General features: G+C 30.5%; 1 protein-coding gene and 1 long non-coding RNA gene across 3 annotated transcripts; both read left to right on the top strand.

Annotated features, from left to right (window-relative positions):
- The first annotated feature begins 3,406 nt into the window (after positions 1-3,406).
- Positions 3,407-22,342, top strand: LOC147802176 (uncharacterized). Of its 2 annotated transcripts, none has more exons than XR_015430026.1 (4): positions 3,407-3,465; positions 16,878-17,017; positions 20,413-20,506; positions 21,759-22,342. It is a non-coding gene; the product is annotated as an uncharacterized LOC147802176 (long non-coding RNA). The 2 variants fall into 2 exon arrangements; XR_015430025.1 differs by lacking the exon at positions 3,407-3,465 and adding an exon at positions 15,495-15,616.
- On the top strand, positions 4,738-9,794 carry LOC147802177 (U-scoloptoxin(16)-Er12a-like). The gene is made up of 3 exons (XM_087154243.1): positions 4,738-4,872; positions 7,265-7,358; positions 8,302-9,794. The coding sequence occupies exons 1-3, from the start codon at positions 4,779-4,781 to the stop codon at positions 8,411-8,413; spliced, it is 300 nt and encodes a 99-aa protein (XP_087010369.1). The 5' UTR covers positions 4,738-4,778; the 3' UTR covers positions 8,414-9,794.
- Positions 22,343-24,535: the final 2,193 nt, after the last annotated feature.

The following is a 24,535-nucleotide window of genomic DNA, read 5'->3' as shown; positions in this document are numbered from 1 at the left end:
AGATTCAACGCAGTGTTGTATCTTGTACAATCATATGATTAAATAACATAATCTTATGCTATTTAATTGAATAAGATGGAAATTATATAGCATGAGAATAAATAGCATTAAAGGTCCTTTGGATAGAACTTATTTCTATTTTTTTTAAATAAACTTTTTGATATTCATGCAATTAACATTCACTTCTCGAGTACCTTGTACATTATGAATCAAACACATTACATTATAAACAGCAAACAAACAGCACATTATAAATCAAATTAATCAACCTCCTGCTACCAGCCGGTCCTTCTTTTTAAATTAATAGTATCTCAAGATAATATACTATAAGTATCAACTCATCCATATTGGATGATATTAAAACTCAATGAGAGGACATTTGCAAAAATGGAATAAGGATATTTGTGTCCAAAACCCAGAGAAATATGTGAAGAGTTCCCACTTTAATGATAGTGCACATAAAAAAGTTGTAAAGAGCGTCAAAATTACAAAACTGTCACCCAAATGCACTATCTGGACAAAAGTATCCGGGCACCCAGTGGTATGGGCCTAGAACGTCCTGAGGTACATATTAACCTTTTGCTTACGGGTGGTACAACAAGTGCTCCACATCAGATGGTACTATCTGGTACACCGCAAGCAAAGGGTTAATATGATGTTGGTCCTTCTTTTGCATCGATGACTGCCTGCACACGTCTGAAAAGACTTTCCACCAGATTTTGATAGGTGGTCATAGGAATTGACTTCCATCACAGCAGAAGTTAGTGCTAGCAGTGAGGATGGTCGATTTGGGTGACTACATAATCTACACTCTAATTCTTCCCCAAGGTGTTCCATAGGATTTAGATCGGGGCTCTGAGAGGGCCAGAGTAGGTTTTGAATATCCATTTCGTCAAACCACGTCAGTGCAAGCCTTGAGGTGTGAATGGAGCAGTTACCTTGCTTTTAAAAGAAATGGGCCTTTCCCAAAATTTTGCCATAGAGATGGGAGAACAGCATCGTTCAGAATGTCCACACACATCTCAGTGTTTATGTTTCCAACCACAGGAACTGACGGACACAGGCCAGGCACTTGAAAACCTCCCACACCATTATGCTTTCATCAACATAACAACCGGGTGCTCGGATGATTTTAGTCATATATAGTGCAGCTTTAGCGTCACGCTACAGCGAAAAGCTTAACTTAGATTTATGCAATAATCGCTTTCTATTCATTGTTTTTAAATGATTAAGTTATTATTTGTATTATTTTAATTCTATAGTAGTCCAGACAATAGAGCAAAATAAATGACGCTAATTGGAAAAATTTGTAGGAGTTCTTATTTTTTGTACACTTATGTTTTTTGAGGTGCTGAACACGAATCCAATCTCATAGAATTTTTTTCTGTACACACTGTAAGAATTTTCATTCTAAAATTACAGTAAAATAACAGACAGCAGGATGTCCATCTAACTAACCATAAAGTTAAGCATTAGGAACATTTTTTTACCTCTACTGTCCTGAAACCGTTTACAACTAGTAGGGTAATAAAACCGTGAATACAAAACTATACAGTGTTTAAAATATTAAGAACTAGCATGGTCTGAAAACCGTAAAAAATTCAATTTGACATACATGACAATACTTTTACAAAAATTAGTTTTGAGAAGAAAAAAACAAAAAAAGCTCAATTTTCAATGCAATGACTAAAATATTTTTTTTAAAAATCTTCATAACTTCTGTTCGATTTGACGCAGAAGCAAGACTCAAAACAATTTTAGCGAGAGGAAAGTTCATTGTTTTATTTTATATAAAAAAAAAGGCAAAAAAATGATTATTTAATCCAAATCGACTTCACGTGAGCTCACCAGAGCAAGAGAAGCAGTTAATTTGGAAGAGACAAGTGGAAACAGAACAAAAGCAATACTGAATGGACGAGCTAGTTCGAGGTATGTTGATCGTGTGCTGTTAACCAAATGAACTGGCGATGGAGGCAAAGAGCATTCTGTGCCATTAGAGCAAGTAGAAGGATAACATCAACAGAATCATAGTTTGTCGCCTATTCTATAGTAGCTGATCACTACATATCGTACAATTTACAATGCTTAAGTGGTTAGATTTGCTGCGGTTGCCATGTAAACTTCTATGGTTACAATACCATAGGTGTGTCTGTGGCAAATTTTCCTGATGGGTACAGCTGAATACATCAACTCCGAACTAAAGGAGAACAAATTAAATAATCAAATAATGGGTATCAATCATAACCACTGCATTCTTGTACAAAATTGACTGACACAATTAAAACACAATTAAAAAAATTTTACACTTGACTCTGTACTCGAATTTATTAGGCTTGAGAAAGCACGTTTTTAAAAGTTTAACTATACTTACCTGCTGTATCATTTCCCGCTGAAAATAAGGATAGCAGAATCAAGCATTAATTCTCCTTAAATAGGCTGTTCAGTATATAAGATAATATGTATTTTTTTAAACTTTATTTCTACCCCATTTAGAATTTATATAATTTAGATTTAAAGAAACCCGGTTAGAAATAATTAACTATAGATAAAGGAAGGAAAGTGGTTTCGGATAGCTTTCAAAGTACTTACGTTAAATTAAGTATTTACATTACGTATTTACATTGCATAATGAGTTAAAGATAAATAATTATTTAAGAATGGTGAATAAAATACAAATCGAAACTCACTTCAGATTCATTTGAGCTCCAAACTTCAGAAATCATTGATGTTTCCTTTAAAATAAATAAGAAAAATAATCTGCAATATAAATTGAAATAAGGCACAAAGATAATCCTTTTTATAAAAAATCATTTACCATGCATCACTCTCACACGAGCTATATTTCTCGAATGACTATAGGATTGATGACTGAAATTGGTTCATGCACTTACAGGCAAATATAGACCTATACTGGAACAAATGGTTGTAAAATGTGCAGAATGTGAGAAGCACACTCATAAAATCTTTTTCCTTTTAAAGGATTCTCAAAATTATACTTAATGTATTTAACAAGAAAATATACTTGTCATAATAAAATTTATATCAAGAAACTAAGCAGTCTTGAGTTCTAAATTTAATATACATCCTGCAATAAATAACAACAGTTATGTTTTCTACACAAGTAATTGATATAAACTGTAATTGTTTGTATCATTATATCCCATTTATTACCGAATAACTTGAAGTTTTATTTACTTTTGTCATTCGTAAAAAAAGTATCTTTAATTATATACTAAAAAATATACCTGAAAAAAACTGAACTAAGAGAGTTGTCACATCAAAAATGTATATTAAAGTAATGTCAATATTTGATAAAAAATATCGCTTGGTCATTGCACAAAATAATGTACCATAAAACGTTATTCTATGTACCATTAAACAGATTTTATCATTGCTAAGAGTATAAAAAAGATTCGAAAAACGCATCGATTCTAGAAAAACACTTGGAACAGTGAAAATCAGAGAGTAAGTCATATTTTTTCTTTCATTTTCTGTTTTTAGATAAGCAACAATCATGTCTTTTCCCCACATTTTGTATGCAATAACGAGTAAAATTAATATTGAAATTTTACGGCAAGTTAATAACGAGGTTGCTCGACGGCTACCAAAGTACTCGCAGTAAAATGCGCGGTGTACGGTCCGTTTACTGATTCTACGGCTGGCACTCTCATTTTGCTAATACGAGCTAGCCTTTGGCTTCAATGGCTACATACTACACGGCGTGATGTATGCAAGCAATCGTACATACCACACGTTTATGAAAGATTATTTATCCTTTGCAGTTTGCCCTATTGCTGATCCATCCCCCTTTTCGTGAATTTTTCATAGACTCTGGACACTTACGACTTAAAAAATACTAATTCTCAAACGATTTTGGGAATCGAAAAGCCAAGACACGTACTTCACTATTTTTCGCTGCCAATGGTGTTTTAATTTTAATATTTTATTATTGCTTTACATTTTTGAGAATAAATTTATAGAATTTCCAAAAATAATCCTGCTTTTTTTCTCCTAATATAATGAAGCGACCCCATTTATTTTCAATATTTTCTGAAAGGTTCAGGGTTATCAAATGACATTCCGGCATCAAACGTTTGTTAAGTGCAAAAAATATCAAAAAACCTAAGGTTCAGAATGTCAAGGTGTCTAAATGAAAACTACAACAAAAAGAATCGAAAAAGTTTAAATATTTCTAGAGTAAAATTGAAAAAACAAATGGGAAAAAATAGCACTAACGAAACTACTTTTCGGAACCAATCTTTGCTCTGGCTATTTTAATACTTATTCACTTATTTTTTCGATTACTGTTCATTGTTACTACACTGTTAGAATTTTCATTCTAAAATTATGGCAGCAGTCTGAATATCCAATTAATCGTTAAGTTTACGAAAAAGAACATTTTTTTAAATACATTTTTTACATTTTTTTAAAAAAAAAACATGAATGCAAAACTATACACTCTTTTAATCATATACAACTTGCATGGTTTCATAATCGTCAAAAAGAAATTTCAATGCGCATTAACGATAGTTTAGTAGTTTTGTGGTGGTGCTGCCATCTGTGCGTGAATAGAAGTATCGTACTCTAACAACCCAGGGTCACAAATTAGTGATACAATCAAATTACAATTTAATAAATTAATAATAATTATGGAAAATAATAATCAAATAAAATCTTATTTAACCATTTTTCTGAAAATTTTCTTACCGCGTTTTTCTCTCCTTTTAACAGAAACATTTTGCGGGATTAAAAAAAAGGAACGTCAAATAAAGACAACTATGATTCGAAGCGCATTTTGCCTGTTACTCAGCATTTCTTTTTTTGTAATGGTTGCTTCAGGTCCCCCAGTTCCGGTGCCCGTAACAAGGAATGGTAAGTATCAGATTTTATTTTTAAACAATCCCTTTTATGCTATATATATTTTGCTAACAACTTTCTATGCTATTGCATAAAAAGTATTCAGTCAGATTTAGTTAAAATTTATATTATGCACTAAAATTTACAAAAAAAAAAACAAAGTGCGAATCTATGTAATCCAACCAAGAGTATCTGGACCCTCAACCTAACAAAGTTGATGTGGCTTGTTATTTTCACGTATAGGCTGCTGTTATAAAATAATATAAATATAAATATGAACTCTGAGATGTATGTAGGAATTCTGGACAATGCTGTTTTTCCAACTCTGTAACAGATTTCGAATCAAGTCCATTTCTTTCGCAGCAGTTTAAGTGTTCCTTTCACACAACGAGCACAGCCATGATTTAATGAAAGATTACTCAAAAAGTGACGTGGCATTCTCCGAGCAGTAATTTTAGCCCCTAGAACACTTTTGGGGTGAAGTATTGCTTAAACTGCATATTTCTTTCTGATGATGCAAATGCAAAATGTTCAAATTGTTTCAAATGGAGAAACACGTGTCAGATTTGTCATGTCAGAAACATATTTCGAAAAACTAATGAAATAACACCAAAAAGACTTCTCGTCCTAAAAGTCCTAAGAAACAGGGGATGCGAAAGGAAGTCGAGTTTGGTATCATTGAATTCATCTTTAGAAAATATTTTCCTCCTTCATTATTAGATTCCAGAAACGATGCGTAATTTTCGAGGTACTTGAATAAGACCATATATTTTGGACACTCTTTATAAGTATTCAAACGTTACTATTTGTAACGTAGCTAGTGAAAGAAAAGTAGGGGTACATAGCATACATAGCTTACCTGCGCTAATAAGTAGAAAGAAAAAAATAGTAAGAGCTTGGAATAAATTCCATTTTCGAGTAAAAGGAAAATGAGCAAACTCAATTAAATCATTAAAAGGAAAAAGCTTCTGCAGTTTAATTTTAAAAAACACCTAGTGCTAAAGATATGACGAAAATTATTTTTTAAATATGTTTCTCTTGAATGCACTAGTTGTAATTTCTGAACGTTTTTGGAATCCTCCCTTGTATCTGTTTTTCAAGTTTTAGGATGCTTGCACAATTTTTTCTGGAGTTCTAACGGAAGCTAGAAGACAAATTTTTGTCTTTATAATAATAGACTCAATAAGGAAATACAAAATGTTACGTAACTACTAAGAAACTACTTATATTGACTAAAATTTAGCAAACTTTTATGAAGATTATGAACAATTTTATGAAATTTAAAAACAATTAGAATTTTATGGACAGTTAAAAGTTAACAATAAATAATTTAAAATATGAAAAGGAACAATCAATAGTCAAAAGGGGGCAAAGGAAATTCCTTCTAGTCATAAAAAAGTAACCTGAACTCTTCTAGGCAAATTGAGATAATGTTACTGTTTTTTTTCCTCACTGTTACTGTTACTGTTTTTTGCCACATTCACACATCACAGAAGGAAATAGAGAAAAACATCCATGCCTTGAGCTGAATTCGAACCCGCAATCATTGGCCTCGTAGTCAGGTATGCTAACCTTTCGGCAATGAGCCGGCTAGCATACCCTTATTTTGAACAAATGTTCTGCCAAGCAGCCTTAGGTCACTCTGTAGTCTAAGATTTGCTACTGTCTCCTTTCGGGGTCCATGGTTATTTAATCACCGACAATTTAGTATGCCCTCCAAAGTTCAGCCTTTTGGCATATTAAGCATAGCATTGTCATTCATTTCATTAAATTTGTCAAAAACGTATCCTCTTAGTGCATCTGATGCAACAGATGCGTTTTCATGTTGTTACGGTTATCGCTAAAAAGTCTACTGGTTTATCACCTTTGATACCAATGTGTGATGAAACCCACTAAAAATAATTTATTTTATCTAATTTAAGAAGGGTTAAAGTTTGCCTGATTTCAAATAAGATTTCAGTTTCAAAGCAACGATTTCACTGATTATATGGCAGATATTGAATCAACTAGGATAACCACTCTTGTAAACATACTTGTTATTGCTTTGAAGTTTTCTAGTACTAGATTGATTGCGTAGATTTCTGCATCAAAATTATGCATATTAGGACGCATGGAAAGAATGCCTACTGTAAACTTCAGCCTGATAATGATTTGTCCAATCAGTAAATTGAGCTATCTTAAATCAGGGATGCGTCTGCATATAAAACACGAAGGCATTCCTCATCCAAGTATAGTTCATTAATCATACGCAAAGAAGTTGCTTTTGAATCTGCTTCAATACTATCTTCTTTTTTCCCTTCAAATTCACAAAAGTTAATATTCTTGCAACATCCATATAAGATAGATAATAAGGATTCTCTTAATTTTTATATTCTGTGTATTCTCGAATTTTTGTTTTACATTTCAGTTGACTGCGGTGAACATAAAAATGGAGAAACATTTCAAACAGAAGATCCCTGCATGGAACAAACGTGCAATTATGGAATGTTGTCTGGTTCCGGGTAAGTTCAGTTAAATATCATAGTTTTTGAATCTTTTGAATTTGTTTCTTAGTTTTAAGGTTATTGATTACTCTTGTAAAAAAACGTTTCATTATATTATAAAGCATATGTATTAGTTATAATATTGATCCAGGCGACAGTGTTGCACTTTAGACCAATTTCAAATTTTATTTTATTATATAGAATATAATAATTCCAATAACTAATTTTTATCAATAACGCCTTTAGAGTCCGATATAGGACAACCTTTTTTACTATTTTATTCCCAAAATATAGCATTTTACGACGCGTTTTTTTTGCACGTATGCCTTACAAAGTGACTATGTAAATATATAATTCGATTTAACTTCACTGCTCTTAATTTTACTCACAATAAAAAAATCGTGGGAGAGGAAAGGAATTCGATAAAAGTAAGCTTTCATAAAGTTAAGCGCCTTATTATTTGAGACTAGAGAATTTTTTTTTATTACCAAACTTTAAAGAAAAATATCCTTTTAAAAATGTTCTATAATCTTCAAAAGAAGACTAGAGTTTAAAATTTGTAAAATAATTAAGAATAAATAAGAAAAGCTAATTTAATCATATTTATTCATAATTTTACAAAAAATATTTACTATCAAATTTATGAGATAAATTTGCTCTTAGATGCATATTTCCATGTAATATGCATCTATCTACATCTATCATGCAACCTATCATTTTTCTGCTATAGATCATAAATTAATTTTTAGAAGGACCGAAATTTCTCTTGAAAAATTAAAAAGTTTAAATTTCATATTTGCAATTAAATGTAGCAGTTGATTTGTTTTAATTTTTTTAAAGAATCATTACTTCAACTTCTGTATATTAAAGAGCATTATTATTAATAATTATTATTAATACTAATATTTTAATATATTATTTTTATTAATAGCTATTTTATTTTTTTTAAAAATAATTTCAGGTGTCCTTCATTTGCACTTCCAGAAGGCTCTAAATGCAGAATAGAAAACGGAAAAGGAGTATTCCCTGCCTGTTGCGAGCAATCCGTCTGTCCCGGAGATCCTGGATTTTAAGAATCGAGAATAGTTCTGGAATGATTAACTTAAAATTAATCGCATGTTTTCTACAAAAATTTTTATTAATGCTCAATAAATTTAAAAATTACCGAGAAATATTTATCCATATTAAACTTTAGTTAAAAATGGTTAAAAATAAATATTTCAAAATTTTTCACTTCACCGTTGAGCAAAAATTATGCATTCGGTGATATGTAACAAAATATTGATAACCGGTTATAAGAAATCCAAAGCCCATTTATGTGACAGGCTTTTTGTATGATATTAGTATAACGTAATTAATTAATATTGTAATGTTATATTTTGTATTCTTTTTGTATTATAATAACAATCTTAAAAATGAGTACATTAATTTAAGTATCCGTTTTAGACTGTTAAAAAAAATCTTTCTTGTGTTATAATAACATATTGTGTTGAGAAGAAATTCTGAAATAAATAGTAAATAAAACATTCAGTAAAATGTCTTTATGCGACTTTGAGAGGAACCAATGTAAATTGTCTTAAAAGGGAAAAGATGTGTAACGGAAAAATAAACAAATTTATGGAAATTCAACGTTAACATAATAATTTTACTTACGTAATAGCATTTTTCATATTAATAGAATATGACGCATTCATTTTAATACTAATATTGAAGCAGAAAAGAATTGAAGTTGATATGATTGAAATTTATAACCAAAACGTCTGCTTCAAAGGAGGGGGGGAAATCATACATTTAAATCAAAAGCAGAATAAACAACTGCATTCAATTTTTCCCACTTTAAAGAAGATTTTCAAATAAAAAAAAATTTCACTGAAAAAATATTTTTAGAGCATCTTATAGACTTTCTTTAATTCATGTTAAATATTAATACAATTTAACAATACAAATCAAACTGCGTTTTTGAAGAAAAAAATTCCACAAAATATTGGCTCATCATTAAGTATATTTAAGTTCCAATTTGATACCCGGGGAAATTATAAAACTTTTGACGAAAAGTACCAATTAAGAATTATAAAAAGTCACAGGTTGTTTCAAAAAGCGCTGGCAAAACACTGTAATTTCAATTGAGACAACTTATCATTCCATCCAAAGCTACAAATTTCAAGAATATCGACTTATGCATTAAGATCACGCAAAAAAACCAAATGAAAGAAAGTTTAACCTTTAGATACTTGGGTATTAATACGCTTTTTTCCCCTCGGCTAAAGATACAAATATTATTGATAGTTGTGCATCTTTTTTCAATGAAAACGGTTTAATTCAGAAGAAAATTACGTCATCGCGTATTACGCAAATATTTTGTACAAATGTGATGCAAATGTGCAGCTTTGAAGACGTAAGACACCCACGATTATTTTATAGACATATATGGAAATAAATATTTTATGAATGAAACCCCTATAATTTATATTATTGTCTCGGAATTAATTTATTTTCGGAGAGTGTAAAAAAATATTGTGGAACCAAGCCAAATACCCCATTTACACAATTAACAATGTTAAAAAATTTTAATAAAATTAGTCAAATTAAATACGTTTTATGCAAAAAACACTTTAAAATCTTAAATTATTTGTAGTTCTAAGTTTTTAAGGGCGTTCCTAAATATGAATCATGTTGACTCGTACCTTGCGTTTGGTCTCATTCGATTCAACGTAAGAGAAAGAAAAAAAAGAAACACCAGAAAAATTTAGAGATTGGACTCGTGTTCGGTGAGAACGGGAGTTCGAATCCAGTCAACCGAAGAATCCCCGTGACTTAAATGGTGACCGATGCGTCCACAAAGTCCTCCAAGTTCCTCTGGGAGGCGTATTGATCCAGGAATTACAAGGAATTACAAGATTACAAGGCTACGGAGATGAAAATTTATAGTTGTAAACATATATGGCAACGTTACTTTTAAAAAGTAACGAGTAAAAGTACAAGTATTTTTAAAAAAAGTAACGCGTAAAAAGTCAAAAGTTCGTATTTTAAAAAGTAACGAGTAAAAAGTACAAGTAAAAGTACAAGTACTAAATAAAAAAAGCAACGATTAAAAAGTACATTTCTAGGAAATCGAAAATTCAAAATAACCTAAAATTTTATTGAATAATATTCTTATGCTTTTTAATGTTTTTGCAAAATTGTTGTTATTTATTTAATTATTTTTAATTTTGAAAGTTATGGATATTAATTTATTTTTAAATTCGGAAGAATATTATAATATAATTTTATAATATAATCGTTCAATATAATTTTAAAATCAAATATAATTTTAATATAAAACTTTTTATGGATTTGCACGAAAAAGAAATTTTATCTATTGATTTTAATTTTTAGTTTACTCTTTTTATTTATTTAAATTACCAGTGATTTAAAATTGTTTTACTCGATAGAAATGTGTTTTACAAGCACAAACATAAACAAAGCAAACACGGGGTTTCAGATAGCTTTGTGATCTTTGAGCTGGTAAAAAATAATTGAATGTGCAGTATAAGTTGAAACAGAACAGTCTACAGTTTTATTTGTAACAATGGCTAATGCTGAAGTCATGCGAGAAAATTTTTTTCCGAACATTTCTGCCTAACGGAATAATTAAAATTTGTAAACGAATTTTAGTATCAGCGGCTAAATTAATACCTTCGAGTTTTCAAGAGTTAAAATAGTAATTATAATAGTTTTCAATAGCAGAAATAGTTCTGAAGTTTTTAGAGATTTGACTGGGCGTTGTTTGACTAGGTCGTGAGTAAACATAATTTTAGTAAAAAATGTACTACGTAAAAATGTATTTAGCAAAAAATGTATTAAGACAAAAATGTATTATTAGTGAGTTCAAAAAGAAAATTGAGAAACATAATAACAAAATCCAACATTTTTGATTAAAATGTATTAAATAAATGCATAAAACTCAAAAATGAATGAAAATAACTTGCTAACTAATATTTTTATTCATTTTGCAAAATAATTGCATTTTGAAAGTGGTGCCACTGAGTCTGCTGCTAGAATTTCTCAGAGCGTGCTTAGCCACGCTGAATAAGCGCTCCACGGGAGCACTAGAAGGTACTGCAGTATTATATTTCACGTATAATTTTTTTACGATTGGATATCGATTCAAAATTGATATGCTTTCCGTTTCGCCATTTGAGCTCATGCATGCCGTAAATTCTTCTGTCGTTGGTGATTGGCATGATGTTTTCAACTTTAGAAAATTTAAAATCCCTGGGTTTTTTTCTGTTACGTTATTAGTTACAGCAGGGCATTCAGCTTGGACAATTCTTTCCAATTTTTTTGTAGCTTCCTCCCTAGCTTTTTCTTTCAACCAATTAAATTTGATGCAAGGTACAAGATGCAATTAATAAAACATAAGCATTTTTTTAAAATTTAGTATTTTTTTTCTTTTTTTTTTAGAAAGCTTACCGAGTTTTAGAAAAAGTAACGATTTCATTCGACATTTCCGTTACAAATACTTGTACTTTTTCCCTAAAAAAGTAACGAAAGTACAAGTAAAAGTACTAAATTCAAAAAGTAACGAAGTACAAGTAAAAGTACGTACTTTTTACTTGTACCGGCGGTACAAGTAACGAAAGTAAAAGTACTGCCATGTATGGTTGTAAACTCAATTTTGAGTATGCTTTTCAACGATAGTTATAAAATGAATTGAAGAAACTAATACTTTGGTGCAATTTAAAATTAATATTTTTGTTTGCAAATAAAATTTTCTTGAGAACAAATTATGTTTTAGACTTCCGAAAAAAATTAAAATAAAAGAATCGATACGAGATTCAACGTAGTGTTGTATCTTGTACAATCATATGATTAAATAACATAATCTTATGCTATTTAATTGAATAAGATGGAAATTATATAGCATGAGAATAAATAGCATTAAAGGTCCTTTGGATAGAACTTATTTCTATTTTTTTAAATAAACTTTTTGATATTCATGCAATTAACATTCATTTCTCGAGTACCTTGTACATTATGAATCAAACACATTACATTATAAACAGCAAACAAACAGCACATTATAAATCAAATTAATCAACCTCCTGCGACCAGCCGGTCCTTCTTTTTAAATTAATAGTATCTCAAGATAATATACTATAAGTATCAACTCATCCATATTGGATGATATTAAAACTCAATGAGAGGACATTTGCAAAAATGGAATAAGGATATTTGTGTCCAAAACCCAGAGAAATATGTGAAGAGTTCCCACTTTAATGATAGTGCACATAAAAAAGTTGTAAAGAGCGTCAAAATTACAAAACTGTCACCCAAATGCACTATCTGGACAAAAGTATCCGGGCACCCAGTGGTATGGACCTAGAACGTCCTGAAGTACATATTAACCTTTTGCTTACGGGTGGTACAACAAGTGGTCCACATCTGATGGTACTATCTGGTACACCGCAAGCAAAGGGTTAATATGTTGTTGGTCCTTCTTTTGCATCGATGACAGCCTTCGCAAGTCTGAAAAGACTTTCCACCAGTTTTTGATAGGTGGTCATAGGAATTGACTTCCATCACAGCAGAAGTGAGTGCTTGCAGTGAGGATGGTCGATTTGGATGACTACATAATCTACACTCTAATTCTTCCCCAAGGTGTTCCATAGGATTTAGATCGGGGCTCTGAGAGGGCCAGAGTAGGTTTTGAATATCCATTTCGTCAAACCACGTCAGTGCAAGCCTCGAGGCGTGAATGGAGCAGTTACCTAGCTTTTAAAAGAAATGGGCCTTCCCCAAAATTTTGCCATAGAGATGGGAGAACAGCATCGTCCAGAATGTCAACACGCATCTCAGAGTTTATGTTTCCAACCACAGGAACTGACGGACACAGGCCAGCCACTTGAAAACCTCCCACACCATTATGCTTTCATCAACATAACCGGGTGCTCGGATGCTTTTAGTCATATATAGTGCAGCTTTAGCGTCACGCTACAGCGAAATGCTTAACTTAGATTTATGCAATAATCGCTTTCTTTTCATTGTTTTTAAATGATTAAGTTTGTAATAATCAATTTATTATTTCTATTATTTTAGTTCTATAGTAGTTCTGACAATAGAGCAAAATAAATGACGCTAATTGGAAAAATTTGTAGGAGTTCTTATTTTTTGTACACTTCTGTTTTTTGAGGTGCTGAACACGAATCCAATCTCATAGAATTTTTTTCTGTACACACTGTACGAATTTTCATTATAAAATTACTGTAAAATAACAGACAGCAGGATGTCCATCTAACTAACCATAAAGTTAACCATTAGGAAAATTTTTTTACCTCTACTGTCCTGAAACCGTTTACAACTAGTAGGGTAATTAAACCGTGAATACAAAACTATACAGTGTTTAAAATATTAAGAACTAGCATGGTCTGAAAACCGTAAAAAAATTCAATTTGACATACATGACAATACTTTTACAAAAATTAGTTTTGAGAAGAAAAAAACAAAAAAAGCTCAATTTTCAATGCAATGACTAAAATATTTTTTTTAAAAATCTTCATAACTTCTGTTCGATTTGACGCAGAAGCAAGACTCAAAACAATTTTAGCGAGAGGAAAGTTCATTGTTTTATTTTACATTAAAAAAAGGCAAAAAAATGATTATTTAATCCAAATCGACTTTACGTGAGCTCACCAGAGCAAGAGAAGCAGTTAATTTGGAAGAGACAAGTGGAAACAGAACAAAAGCAATACTGAATGGACGAGCTAGTTCGAGGTACGTTGATCGTGTGCTGTTAACAAAATGTACTGGCGATGGAGGCAAAGAGCATTCTGTGCCATTAGAGCAAGTAGAAGGATAACATCAACAGAATCATAGTTTGTCGCCTATTCTATAGTAGCTGATCACTACATATCGTACAATTTACAATGCTTAAGTGGTTAGATTTGCTGCGGTTGCCATGTTAACTTCTATGGTTACCATACCATAGGTGTGTCTGTGGCAAATTTTCCTGATGGGTACAGCTGAATACATCAACTCCGAACTAAAGGAGAACAAATTAAATAATCAAATAATGGGTATCAATCATAACCACTGCATTCTTGTACAAAATTGACTGACACAATTAAAACACAATTAAAAAAATTTTACACTTGACTCTGTACTCGAATTTATTAGGCTTGAAAAAGCACGTTTTTAAACGTTTAACTCTGCTGTATCATTTCCCGCTGAAAATAAGGATAGCAGAATCAAGCATTAATTCTCCTTAAATAGGCTGTTCAGTATATAAGATAATATGTATTTTTTTAAACTTTATTTCTACCCCATTTAGAATTTATATAATTTAGATTTAAAGAAACCCGGTTAGAAATAATTAACTATAGATAAAAGAAGGAAAGTGGTTTCGGATAGCTTTCAAAGTACTTACGTTAAATTATGTATTTACATTACGTATTTACATTACATAATGAGTTAAAGATAAATAATTATTTAAGAATGGTGAATGAAATACAAATCGAAATTCACTTCAGATTCATTTGAGCTCCAAACTTCAGAAATCATTGATGTTTCCTTTAAAATAAATATGAAAAATAATCTGCAATATAAATTGAAATAAGGCACAAAGATAATCCTTTGATAAAAAATCATTTACCACGCATCACTCTCACACGAGCTATATTTCTCGAATGACTATAGGATTGATGACTGAAATTGGTTCATGCACTTACAGTCAAATATAGACCTATACTGGAACAAATGGTTGTAAAATGTGTAGAATGTGAGAAGCACACTCATAAAATCTTTTTCCTTTTATAGGATTCTCAAAATTATATTTAATGTATTTAACAAGAAAATATACTTGTCATAATAAAATTTATATCAAGAAACTAATCAGTCTTGAGTTCTAAATTTAATATACATCCTGCCATAAATAACAACAGTTATGTTTTCTACGCAAGTAATTGATTTGAACTGTAATTGCTTGAATCATTTTATCCCATTTATTGGAAAATAATTTGAAGTTTTATTTACTTTCGTTGTTTGTAGAAAAAGTATCTTTATATACTAAAAAATATATCTGAAAAAAACTGAACTAAGAGAGTTGTCACATCAAAAATGCATATAAAAGTAATGTCAATATTTGATAAAAAATATCGCTTGGTCATTGCACAAAATAATGTACCATAAAACGTTATTCTATGTATCATTAAACAGATTTTATCAATGCTAAGAGTATAAAAAAGATTCGAAAAGCGCATCGGTTCTAGAAAAACACTTGAAACAGTGAAAATCAGAGAGTAAGTCAAAATTTTTCTATCATTTTCCGTTTTTAGATAAACAACAATCATGTCTTTTCCCACCATTTTGTATGCAATAACAAATAAAATTAATATTGAAATTTTACGGCAAGTTAATAACGAGGTTGCTCGACGGCTACCAAAGTTTTTGCAGTAAAATGCGTGGTGTACGGTCCGTTTACTGATTCTACGACTTGCACTCTAATTTTGCCAATACGAGCTAGCCTTCGGCTTCACAGGCTATATACTATACGGCGCGATGTATGCAAGCAATTGTACATACCACACGTTAATGAAAGATTATTTATCCTTTGCAGTTTGCCCTATTGCTGATCCATCCCCCTTTTCGTGAATTTTCCATAGACTCTGGACACTGTCGATTTAAAAAATACTAATTCTCAAACGATTTTGGAAATCGAATAGCCAAGACACATACTTCACTATTTTTCGCAGCCCAAGGCGTCTTAATTATAATATTTTATAATTGCTTTACATTCTTGAGAATGAATTTATAGAATTTCTAAGAATAATCCTGCTCTTTATCTTTTAATATAATGAAGCGACCCCATTTATTTTCAATATTTCCTGAAAGGTTCAGCGTTATCAAATGACATTCCGGCATCCAAAGTTTGTTAAGTGCAAAAAATATAAAAAAACCTAAAGTTCAGAATGTCAAGGTGTCTAAATGAAAACTACAACAAAAAGAATCGAAAAAGTTTAAATATTTCTAGAGTAAAATTAAAAAAAATTGGAAAAAAATATCACAAACGAAACTATTTTTTGGAACCAATCTTTGCTATAGCTATTTTTATACTTATTCAGTTATTTTTTCGATTACTGCTCATTGTTACTACACTGTTAGAATTTTCTTTCTAAAATTATGGCAGCAGTCTGACTATCCAATTAATCGTTAAGTTTACGAAAAAGAAAATTTTTTTAAATACATTTTTTACATTTTTTAAAAAAAAAAACTTGAATGCAAAACTATACACTCTTTTAATCATATACAACTTGCATGGTTTCATAATCGTCAAAAAGAAATTTCAATGCGCATTAAAGATAGTTTAGTAGTTTTGTGGTGCTGCCATCAGTGCGTGAATAGGAGTATCGTACTCTAACAACCCAGGGTCACAAATTAGTGATACAATTAAATTACAATTTAATAAATTAATAATTATTATGGAAAATAACAATTAAATAAATTCTTATTTAACCATTTTTCTGAAAAATTTCTAACCGCGTTTTTTTCTCATTTTAACAGAAACATTTTGCGGTATTAATAAAAGGAACGTCAAATAAAGACAACTATGATTCGAAGCGTATTTTGCCTGTTGCTCAGCATTTCTTTTTTTGTAATGGTTGCTTCAGGTCCCCCAGTTCCGGTGCCCGTAACAAGGAATGGTAAGTATCAGATTTTACTTTTAAACAATCCCTTTTATGCTATATATATTTTGCTTACAACTTTCTTTGCTATTGCATAAAAAGTATTCAGTCAGATTTAGTTAAAATTTATATTATGCACTACAATTTACAAAAAAAAATTGCACTGCGAATCTATGTTATCCGACCAAGAGTATCTGGACCCTCAATCTAGCGAAGTTGATGTGGCTTGTTATTTTCACGTATAAACTGCTGTTACATAAATATGAACTCTGAGATGTATGTAAGAATTCTGGACAATGCTGTTTTTCCAACTCTGTAACAGATTTCGAATCAAGTCCATTTCTTTCGCAGCAGCTTAAGTGTTCCTTTCACACAACGAGCACAGCCATGAATTAATGAAAGAGCATTCAAAAAGTGACGTGGCATTCACCGAGCAGTAATTTTAGCCCCTAGAACACTTTTGGGGTGAAGTATTGCTCAAACTGCATATTTCTTTCTGATGATGTAAATGCAAAATGTACAAATTGTTTCAAATGGAGAAACACGTGTCAGATTTGTCATGTCAGAAATATATTTCGAAAAACTAATGAAATAACACCAAAAAGACTTCTCGTCCTAAAAGTCCTAAGAAACAGGGGATGCGAAAAGAAGTCGAGTTTGGTATCATTGAATTTATCTTTTGAAAATATTTTTCTCCTTCATTATTAGATTTTAGATACGATGCGTAGTTCTCGAGGTACTTGAATAAGACCTTATATTTTGGACACTCTTTATAAGCATATATGGCAGTACTTTTACTTTCGTTACTTGTATCGCCGGTACAAGTAAAAAGTACGTTCTTTTACTTGTACTTCGTTACTTTTTAAATTTAGTACTTTTACTTGTACTTTCGTTACTTTTTTAGGGAAAAAGTACAAGTATTTGTAACGGAAATGTCGAATGAAATCGTTACTTTTTTCTAAAACTCGGTAAGCTTTCTAAAAAAAAAATGCTTTCGAAATTCAATTATTTTGCAAAATGAATAAAAATATTAATTAGCAAGTTATTTTCATTCATTTTCGAGTTTTATGCATTTGTTTAGTACATTTTAAATAAAAAATGTTGGATTTTGTTATTACGTTTTTCAATTTTCTTTTTGAACTCACTAATAATACAATTTTTGTCTTAATACATTTTTTACTAAATATATTTTTACCTAGTACATTTTTTACTAAAATTATGTTTATGCCCGACCTTGTCAAACAATGCCCAGTCAAATCTCTAAGAACTTCAGAACTATTTGTGCTACTAAAAACTATTATAATTACTATTTTAATTCTTGAAAACTCGAAGGTATTAACTTAGCCGCTGATACTAAAATTCGTTTGCAAATTTTATTTATTCCGTTAGGCAGAAATGTTCGGAAAATGATTTTCTTGCATAACTTCAGCATTAGCCATTGTTACAAATAAAACTGTAGACTGTTCTGTTTCAACTTATACTACATATTCAATTATTTTTTACTAGCTCAAAGATCACAAAGCTTTCTGAAACCCCGTGTTTGCTTTGTTTATGTTTGTGCTTTTAAAACGCGTTTCTATAAAGTAAAACAATTTTAAATCAATGGTAATTTAAATAAATAAAAGTAAACTAAAAATTAAAATCAATAGATAAAATTTCTTTCTCGTGCAAATCCATAAAAAGTTTGATATTAAAATTATATTTGATTTTAAAATTATATTATACGATTATATTATAAAATTATATTATAATATTCTTCCGAATTTGAAAATAAATCCATAACTTTCAAAATTAAAAATAATTAAATAAATAACTACAATTTTGCAAAAACATTAAAGAACATAAGAATATTATTCAATAAAATTTTAGGTTACTTTGAATTTTCGATTTCCTAGAAATGTACTTTTAAATCGTTACTTTTTTTGTTTAGTACCTGTACTTTTACTTGTACTTTTTACTCGTTACTTTTTAAAATAAGAACTTTTTACTTTTTACTCGTTACTTTTTTTAAAAATACTTGTACTTTTACTCGTTACTTTTTAAAAGTAACGTTGCCATATATGTTTATAAGTGTTCAAACGTTACTATTTGTAACGTAGCTAGGGAAGGAAAAGTAGGGGTACATAGCATGCACTCAATAAAGAAATAGAAAATGTTACGTAACTACTAACAAACGACATATTTTGGCTTTAATTGACTAAAATTTAGCAAACTTTTAAGAAGTTTATGAGCAATTTGATGAAGTTTATGAGCTATTTTATGAAGTTTAAAAACAGTTAGAATTTTATGGACAGTTAAAAGTTAACAATAAATAATTTAAAATATGAAAAGAAACAGTCAATAGTCAAAAGGGGGCAAGGGAAGTTCCTTCTAGTCTTAAAAAAGGAACCTGAAAGCACCCTTCTAGGCAAATTGAGATAATGTTTGCTTTTTATCCTCTTATAGGTTGGGCCCCATTCACACATTACAGGAGGAAATAGAGAAAAACATCCATGCCTTGAACGGAATTCAAACCCTCAATCATTGGCCTCGCAGTCAGGTATGCTAACCGTTCGGCCATGAGCCGGCTAGCATACCCTTATTTTGAACAAATGCTCTGCCAAGCAGCCTTAGGTCACTCTGCAGTCTAAGATTTGTTACTGTCTCTTTTTGGGGTCCATGGTTATTTAATCACCGACAATTTAGTATGCCCTCCAAAGTTCAACCTTTTGGCATATTAAGCATAGCATTGTCATTCATTTCATTAAATTTTTTAAAAACGTATCCTCTTAGTGCATCTGATGTAACAGATGTGTCTTCATGTTATCCGGTTTTCGCTAAAAAGTCTACTTCTTCATCACCTTCGATACCAACGTGTGATGAAACCTACTAAAAATAAATTATTTTCTCTAATTTACGAAAGGTTTAAAGTTTTTTTGATTTCAAATAAGATTTCAGTTTCAAAACAACGATTTCACTGATTATATGGCAGATATTGAATCAACTAGGATAACCACTCTTGTAAACATACTTGTTATTGTTTTGAAGTTTTCTAGTACTAGATTGATTGCGTAGATTTCTGCATCAAAATTATACATATTAGGACGCATGGAAAAAATGGCTACTGTAAGCTTCAGACTGATAATTGGTTTGTCTAATCAGTAAACTGAGCTATCTTAAATCAGGGATGCGTCTGCATATAAGACACGAAGGCATTCCTCTTCCTAGTATAGTTCATTAATCATACGCAAAGAAGTTGCTCTTGAATCTGCTTCAATACTATCTTCTTTTTCCCACCTCAAAATCAAAAAAGCAAACATCCATATAAGGCCTTCCATATAAGACATCCTTGCAACATCCATATAAGGTAGATAATAAAGATTCTCTTCATTATTATATTCTGTGTATTCTCGAATTTTTGCTTTACATTTCAGTTAACTGCGGTGAACATAAAAATGGAGAGACATTTCAAACAGAAGTTCCCTGCATGGAACAAACGTGCAATTATGGAATGTTGTCTGGTTCCGGGTAAGATCATTTAAATATCATAGTTTTTAAATCTTTTGAATTTCTTAATTTTAATGTTATTGATTATTCTCGTATAAAAAGAACGTTTCGCTATATTATAAAGCTTACGTCAGAGTTATATTATTGATCTAGGTGACAGTGTTGCACTTTTGACCAATTTTCACTTTTTATTATTTTATGTAGAATATAATAATTCAAATAATTAATTTTTGTCTCTAACGCCTTAAGATGCAGCATTCAATTTATAGGACAACATTTTTTTACAATTTTATCCCCAAAATATATCATTTTACGAATTCTTTTCTCTATGTATGCCGTTAGTGACTGTTAATGCAAATATATAATTCTATTTTCCTTCGTTGCTTGTTATTTTACTCACAATAAAAAAATCATGAGAGAGTAGAGAAATTCAATTTAGGCAACCTTCCATACAGTTTATGTTACATAAACACCTTATTATTTGAGACTGGTGGATTTTTTTTTCGTGACCAAAATTAGAAGAAAAATATGATTTAAAAAATATTCTATAATCTCCTAACGAAGACTAAAGTTAAAAATTTGTGAAACAATTAAGAATAAATAAAAAAAGTTACTTGAATTATATTTATAAATTTTTTTTTATTTTACAAAAAATATTCATTATCAAATTTATGAGTTAAATTTGTTCTAAGATGCATAGTTCTATGTAATCTGCATCTATCTACATCTTTCATAAAACCTGTTTCTGTAACAGATCAGAAATTAATTTTTGGAAAGAACAAAACTTCTTCTGAAAAATTAAAAAGTTAATTTTTTTTCTGAATGGCAGGCTCAGAATTTGATTCTTTGCCTATGAAGATGCCAGAATTGTTGCTCATTTCGCGTTACCCAGTAGGCACCTGTGAACCAAAGTCACGGAGGCGAGCAACACTGCCCACGCCACACTGTCACAAACCCGTTTATAGGGTGGGCCACGTTCACACATCACACACACACAACAGAGGACAGCACAAAGAGAGAGAGAGAAACATCCATGCACAGAGTGGGATTTGAATCTGCAGCCAATGGCTTCGCAGTCAGGCACGCTAACCGCTCGGCCACCTGGCCGACAGTTAAATTTTCATGTTTGTCATTTTTATAAAGCAATGAAACGTAACAGTTGATTAGTCTTAATTTTTATAGGAATCATCACTTCAGGGTTTTTACATTAAAGAGCATTCAGTATATTATTTTTATTAATTGTTATATTTAAATTTTTCGAAAATAATTACAGATGTCCTGAATTTGCACTCCAGGAAGATTCTAAATGCAGACGAGAAACCGGAAAAGGAGTATTCCCTGCTTGCTGCGAACATCCCGTTTGCCCCGGTGATCCAGGATTTTAAGAATCAAAAATTGTTTTGGAATGCTTAACTTAAAATTCATCTAATATTTTCCTCGAGAATTTTTCTTAATGCTCAATAAATTTTAAAAATGTGAAGATATATTTATGCATATTGAACTTAAGTTCAAAATTGTTTAAAATAAATATTTTAATATTTTTTACTTCACTGTTGAACAAAAATTATGAATTCTGTGGTATGTAAAAAATAAATAAATTTCTACCCGGTTTTAAGAAATACAATGTGACAAATTTTGTGCATAAAATTTGTATCAATTCAGTAATGAATTTTGTAATGCAATATTTGGTATTGTTTTGTATATGGTGTATTGTAATAACTGACTTAAAAATAAGTATATTAATTTAAGAATCTGTTTTGGACTGTTAACAAAAAATATTTTTTATGTTAAAAGAACATTTTGTATTGAAAAGAAATGCTAAAATAAATACTGAATAATAAAGAATACTAAATAAAACATTCAGTAAACATCCTTATACGTCTTTGAGAGAAGTCAATACAAATTGGCATAAAAGCGAGAAAGTGTATATTCGAAAAATAAACAAATTTATAGAAATTCAACGTAAAAAAAATAATTTTACTATTGTAATAACATTTTTAATTTGACACACATAATTATTGATGTAGAAAATAATTGAGGTTGTGATGATTGAAATTTGAAACGAAACATCTGCTACGAAAGGGAAAAAATCATAGATTTAACTCGTAACTTGAATAAGCAACTGTATTCAATTTTGCACACATGCAAGTAGGCAATCAGATAAATAAAAATATTTGACGGGAAAAATTTGTTCTTAGAGCATCATATAGATTTTCTTCAATTCATGTTAAATACTTACGCGTTTTAGCAATACAAGTCAAACTAGGTTCTTGAAGCAAAAATCCTCAAAAGATTGGCCCATCATTTAAGTATATTTAAGTACCAAATTAATCCCCGAAATGAAAAAAAAAAATTTGAAAAAAAGTTCCAATTACGAATTGTAAAGTCTCAGGTTGTCCAAAAAGTGCAACCGGCAAAAACGCTATAATTTTATTTGACGCAACTTGTCATTTCGTCAAAAGCTACAAATTTCAATATTATTGGTTTATGCATTAAGACAGCGCAAAAGAACGAAATGAAAGAATCTTTAGCATTAAAATATTTGGGCACTAATAAGCCTTTCTTTCCCTTGACTAAAGCTACAAATTTTATTGATAGTAGTGTATCTTTTTTCTATGAAAATGGTTTAATTTAGATGAAACCTACCTCAGAATGTATTTCGTAAATAATTTGTACAAATGCGATGCAAATATGCAGCTGCTATATAAGCCCTTGTAGGTAGCTTTCAAGACATAAGACTCACACGATTATTATTAGAGACATGTATGGAAAGAAATATTTTCTGAATAAAACCCCTATAATTTATCTCATTGTCTCGGAATTAATTTCCTTTCGTTGAGTGAAAAAGAATATTGTGGTCCCAAACCTAAAACCCCATTTACCTAAATAACAAAATTTAAAATGTTAATAAAATTAGCCGAATCAAATACATTTTACCTCAAAAAGCACTTAAACTAAAAAACGCTTTAGCAAAAAAAACTTGAAGTTTTAAGCTACTTATAGTTCTTAAGGGAGTTCTTAAAGGTGAATCATGCTGACTCGCATCTTACGTTTAGTTTCTTTCGATTCTACGTAAAAGAAGAAAAAAAAAGAAACACCAGAATGAATTGGAGATTGGACTTGTGTTTGGTGAGAACGGGAGTTCGAATCCAGCCAGTCGAAGAATCCCCGTGTCTTAAATGGTGACTGTTGCACGTTGAATTTGTCTGGGTCACACAGTCCTCCAATTTTTTCTGGGGGCGTTGATCCAAGAATATCCTTGTCTTCTGGCTTGGGTTCAAAATTACAATTCTACGGAGTTGAACATTGATAGTCGTAAATTCAATTTTGGGGCGACCGTTCAACGATGGTTATAAAATGAATTATGGAAATTCTAATACTTTGAGGCAATTTAAGATTTATATTTTTATACGCAAATAAAATTTTTATGAGAACAATTTATGTCTTAGATTTCCGAAAAAAATTAAAGTAAAAGAACTGATACAGGATTCAACATAGTATTGTATCTTGGACAAGCATTTGATTCAATAGCTTTGTATAAGATGAAAATTAAATAACATTAAATGTCCTTTGGATCGAACTTATTTCTATTTTTTAAATAAAATTTTTGATATCCATGTAATTAACATTTATTTTTCAAGTATCTTGTATAACCCAATAAATCAAATTAATCTGGCCGGTCGTCTTTTTTAAATCAATAGTATCTCAAGACAATATACTATAATTATCAACTCCTCTAGATTGGACGATATTAAAACTCAATGAATTACATGAATAAAAATAGAATAAGGATATTTGTGTGTGAGACCTAGAGAAATATACGAAGAGCTCCCACTTTAATGATAGTGCATATAAAAAAGTTGTAAAGAGAGTCAAAATTACAAAACTGCCACCCAAGTATCTTGTATAACCCATTCTGAATTAAATTAATCAACCACTTACGGCTTTCCGGTTTTCCTTTTTAAATCAATAGTGTCTCAAGATAATACACTATAAGTATCAACTGTTCTATATTGGATGATATTGTGGGGGAGAAGCTATAGGCAATGT

The sequence above is a fragment of the Parasteatoda tepidariorum genome, chromosome 10 (assembly GCF_982258835.1).
Source record: "Parasteatoda tepidariorum strain Cologne lab strain chromosome 10, Ptep-v5.0, whole genome shotgun sequence".
NCBI lineage: Eukaryota > Metazoa > Arthropoda > Arachnida > Araneae > Theridiidae > Parasteatoda > Parasteatoda tepidariorum.
Note: the sequence above shows the minus strand (reverse complement) of the source record. Positions and strands in the feature narration are given on the sequence as shown.

Coding starts and splice junctions, on each gene's coding strand:
- LOC147802177 (XM_087154243.1), top strand. CDS start 4,779: ATGATTCGAAGCGCATTTTGCCTGTTACTCAGCATTTCTTTTTTTGTA. Junction 4,873..7,264: donor GGTGCCCGTAACAAGGAATG/GTAAGTATCAGA, acceptor TTTACATTTCAG/TTGACTGCGGTGAACATAAA. Junction 7,359..8,301: donor GGAATGTTGTCTGGTTCCGG/GTAAGTTCAGTT, acceptor AAATAATTTCAG/GTGTCCTTCATTTGCACTTC.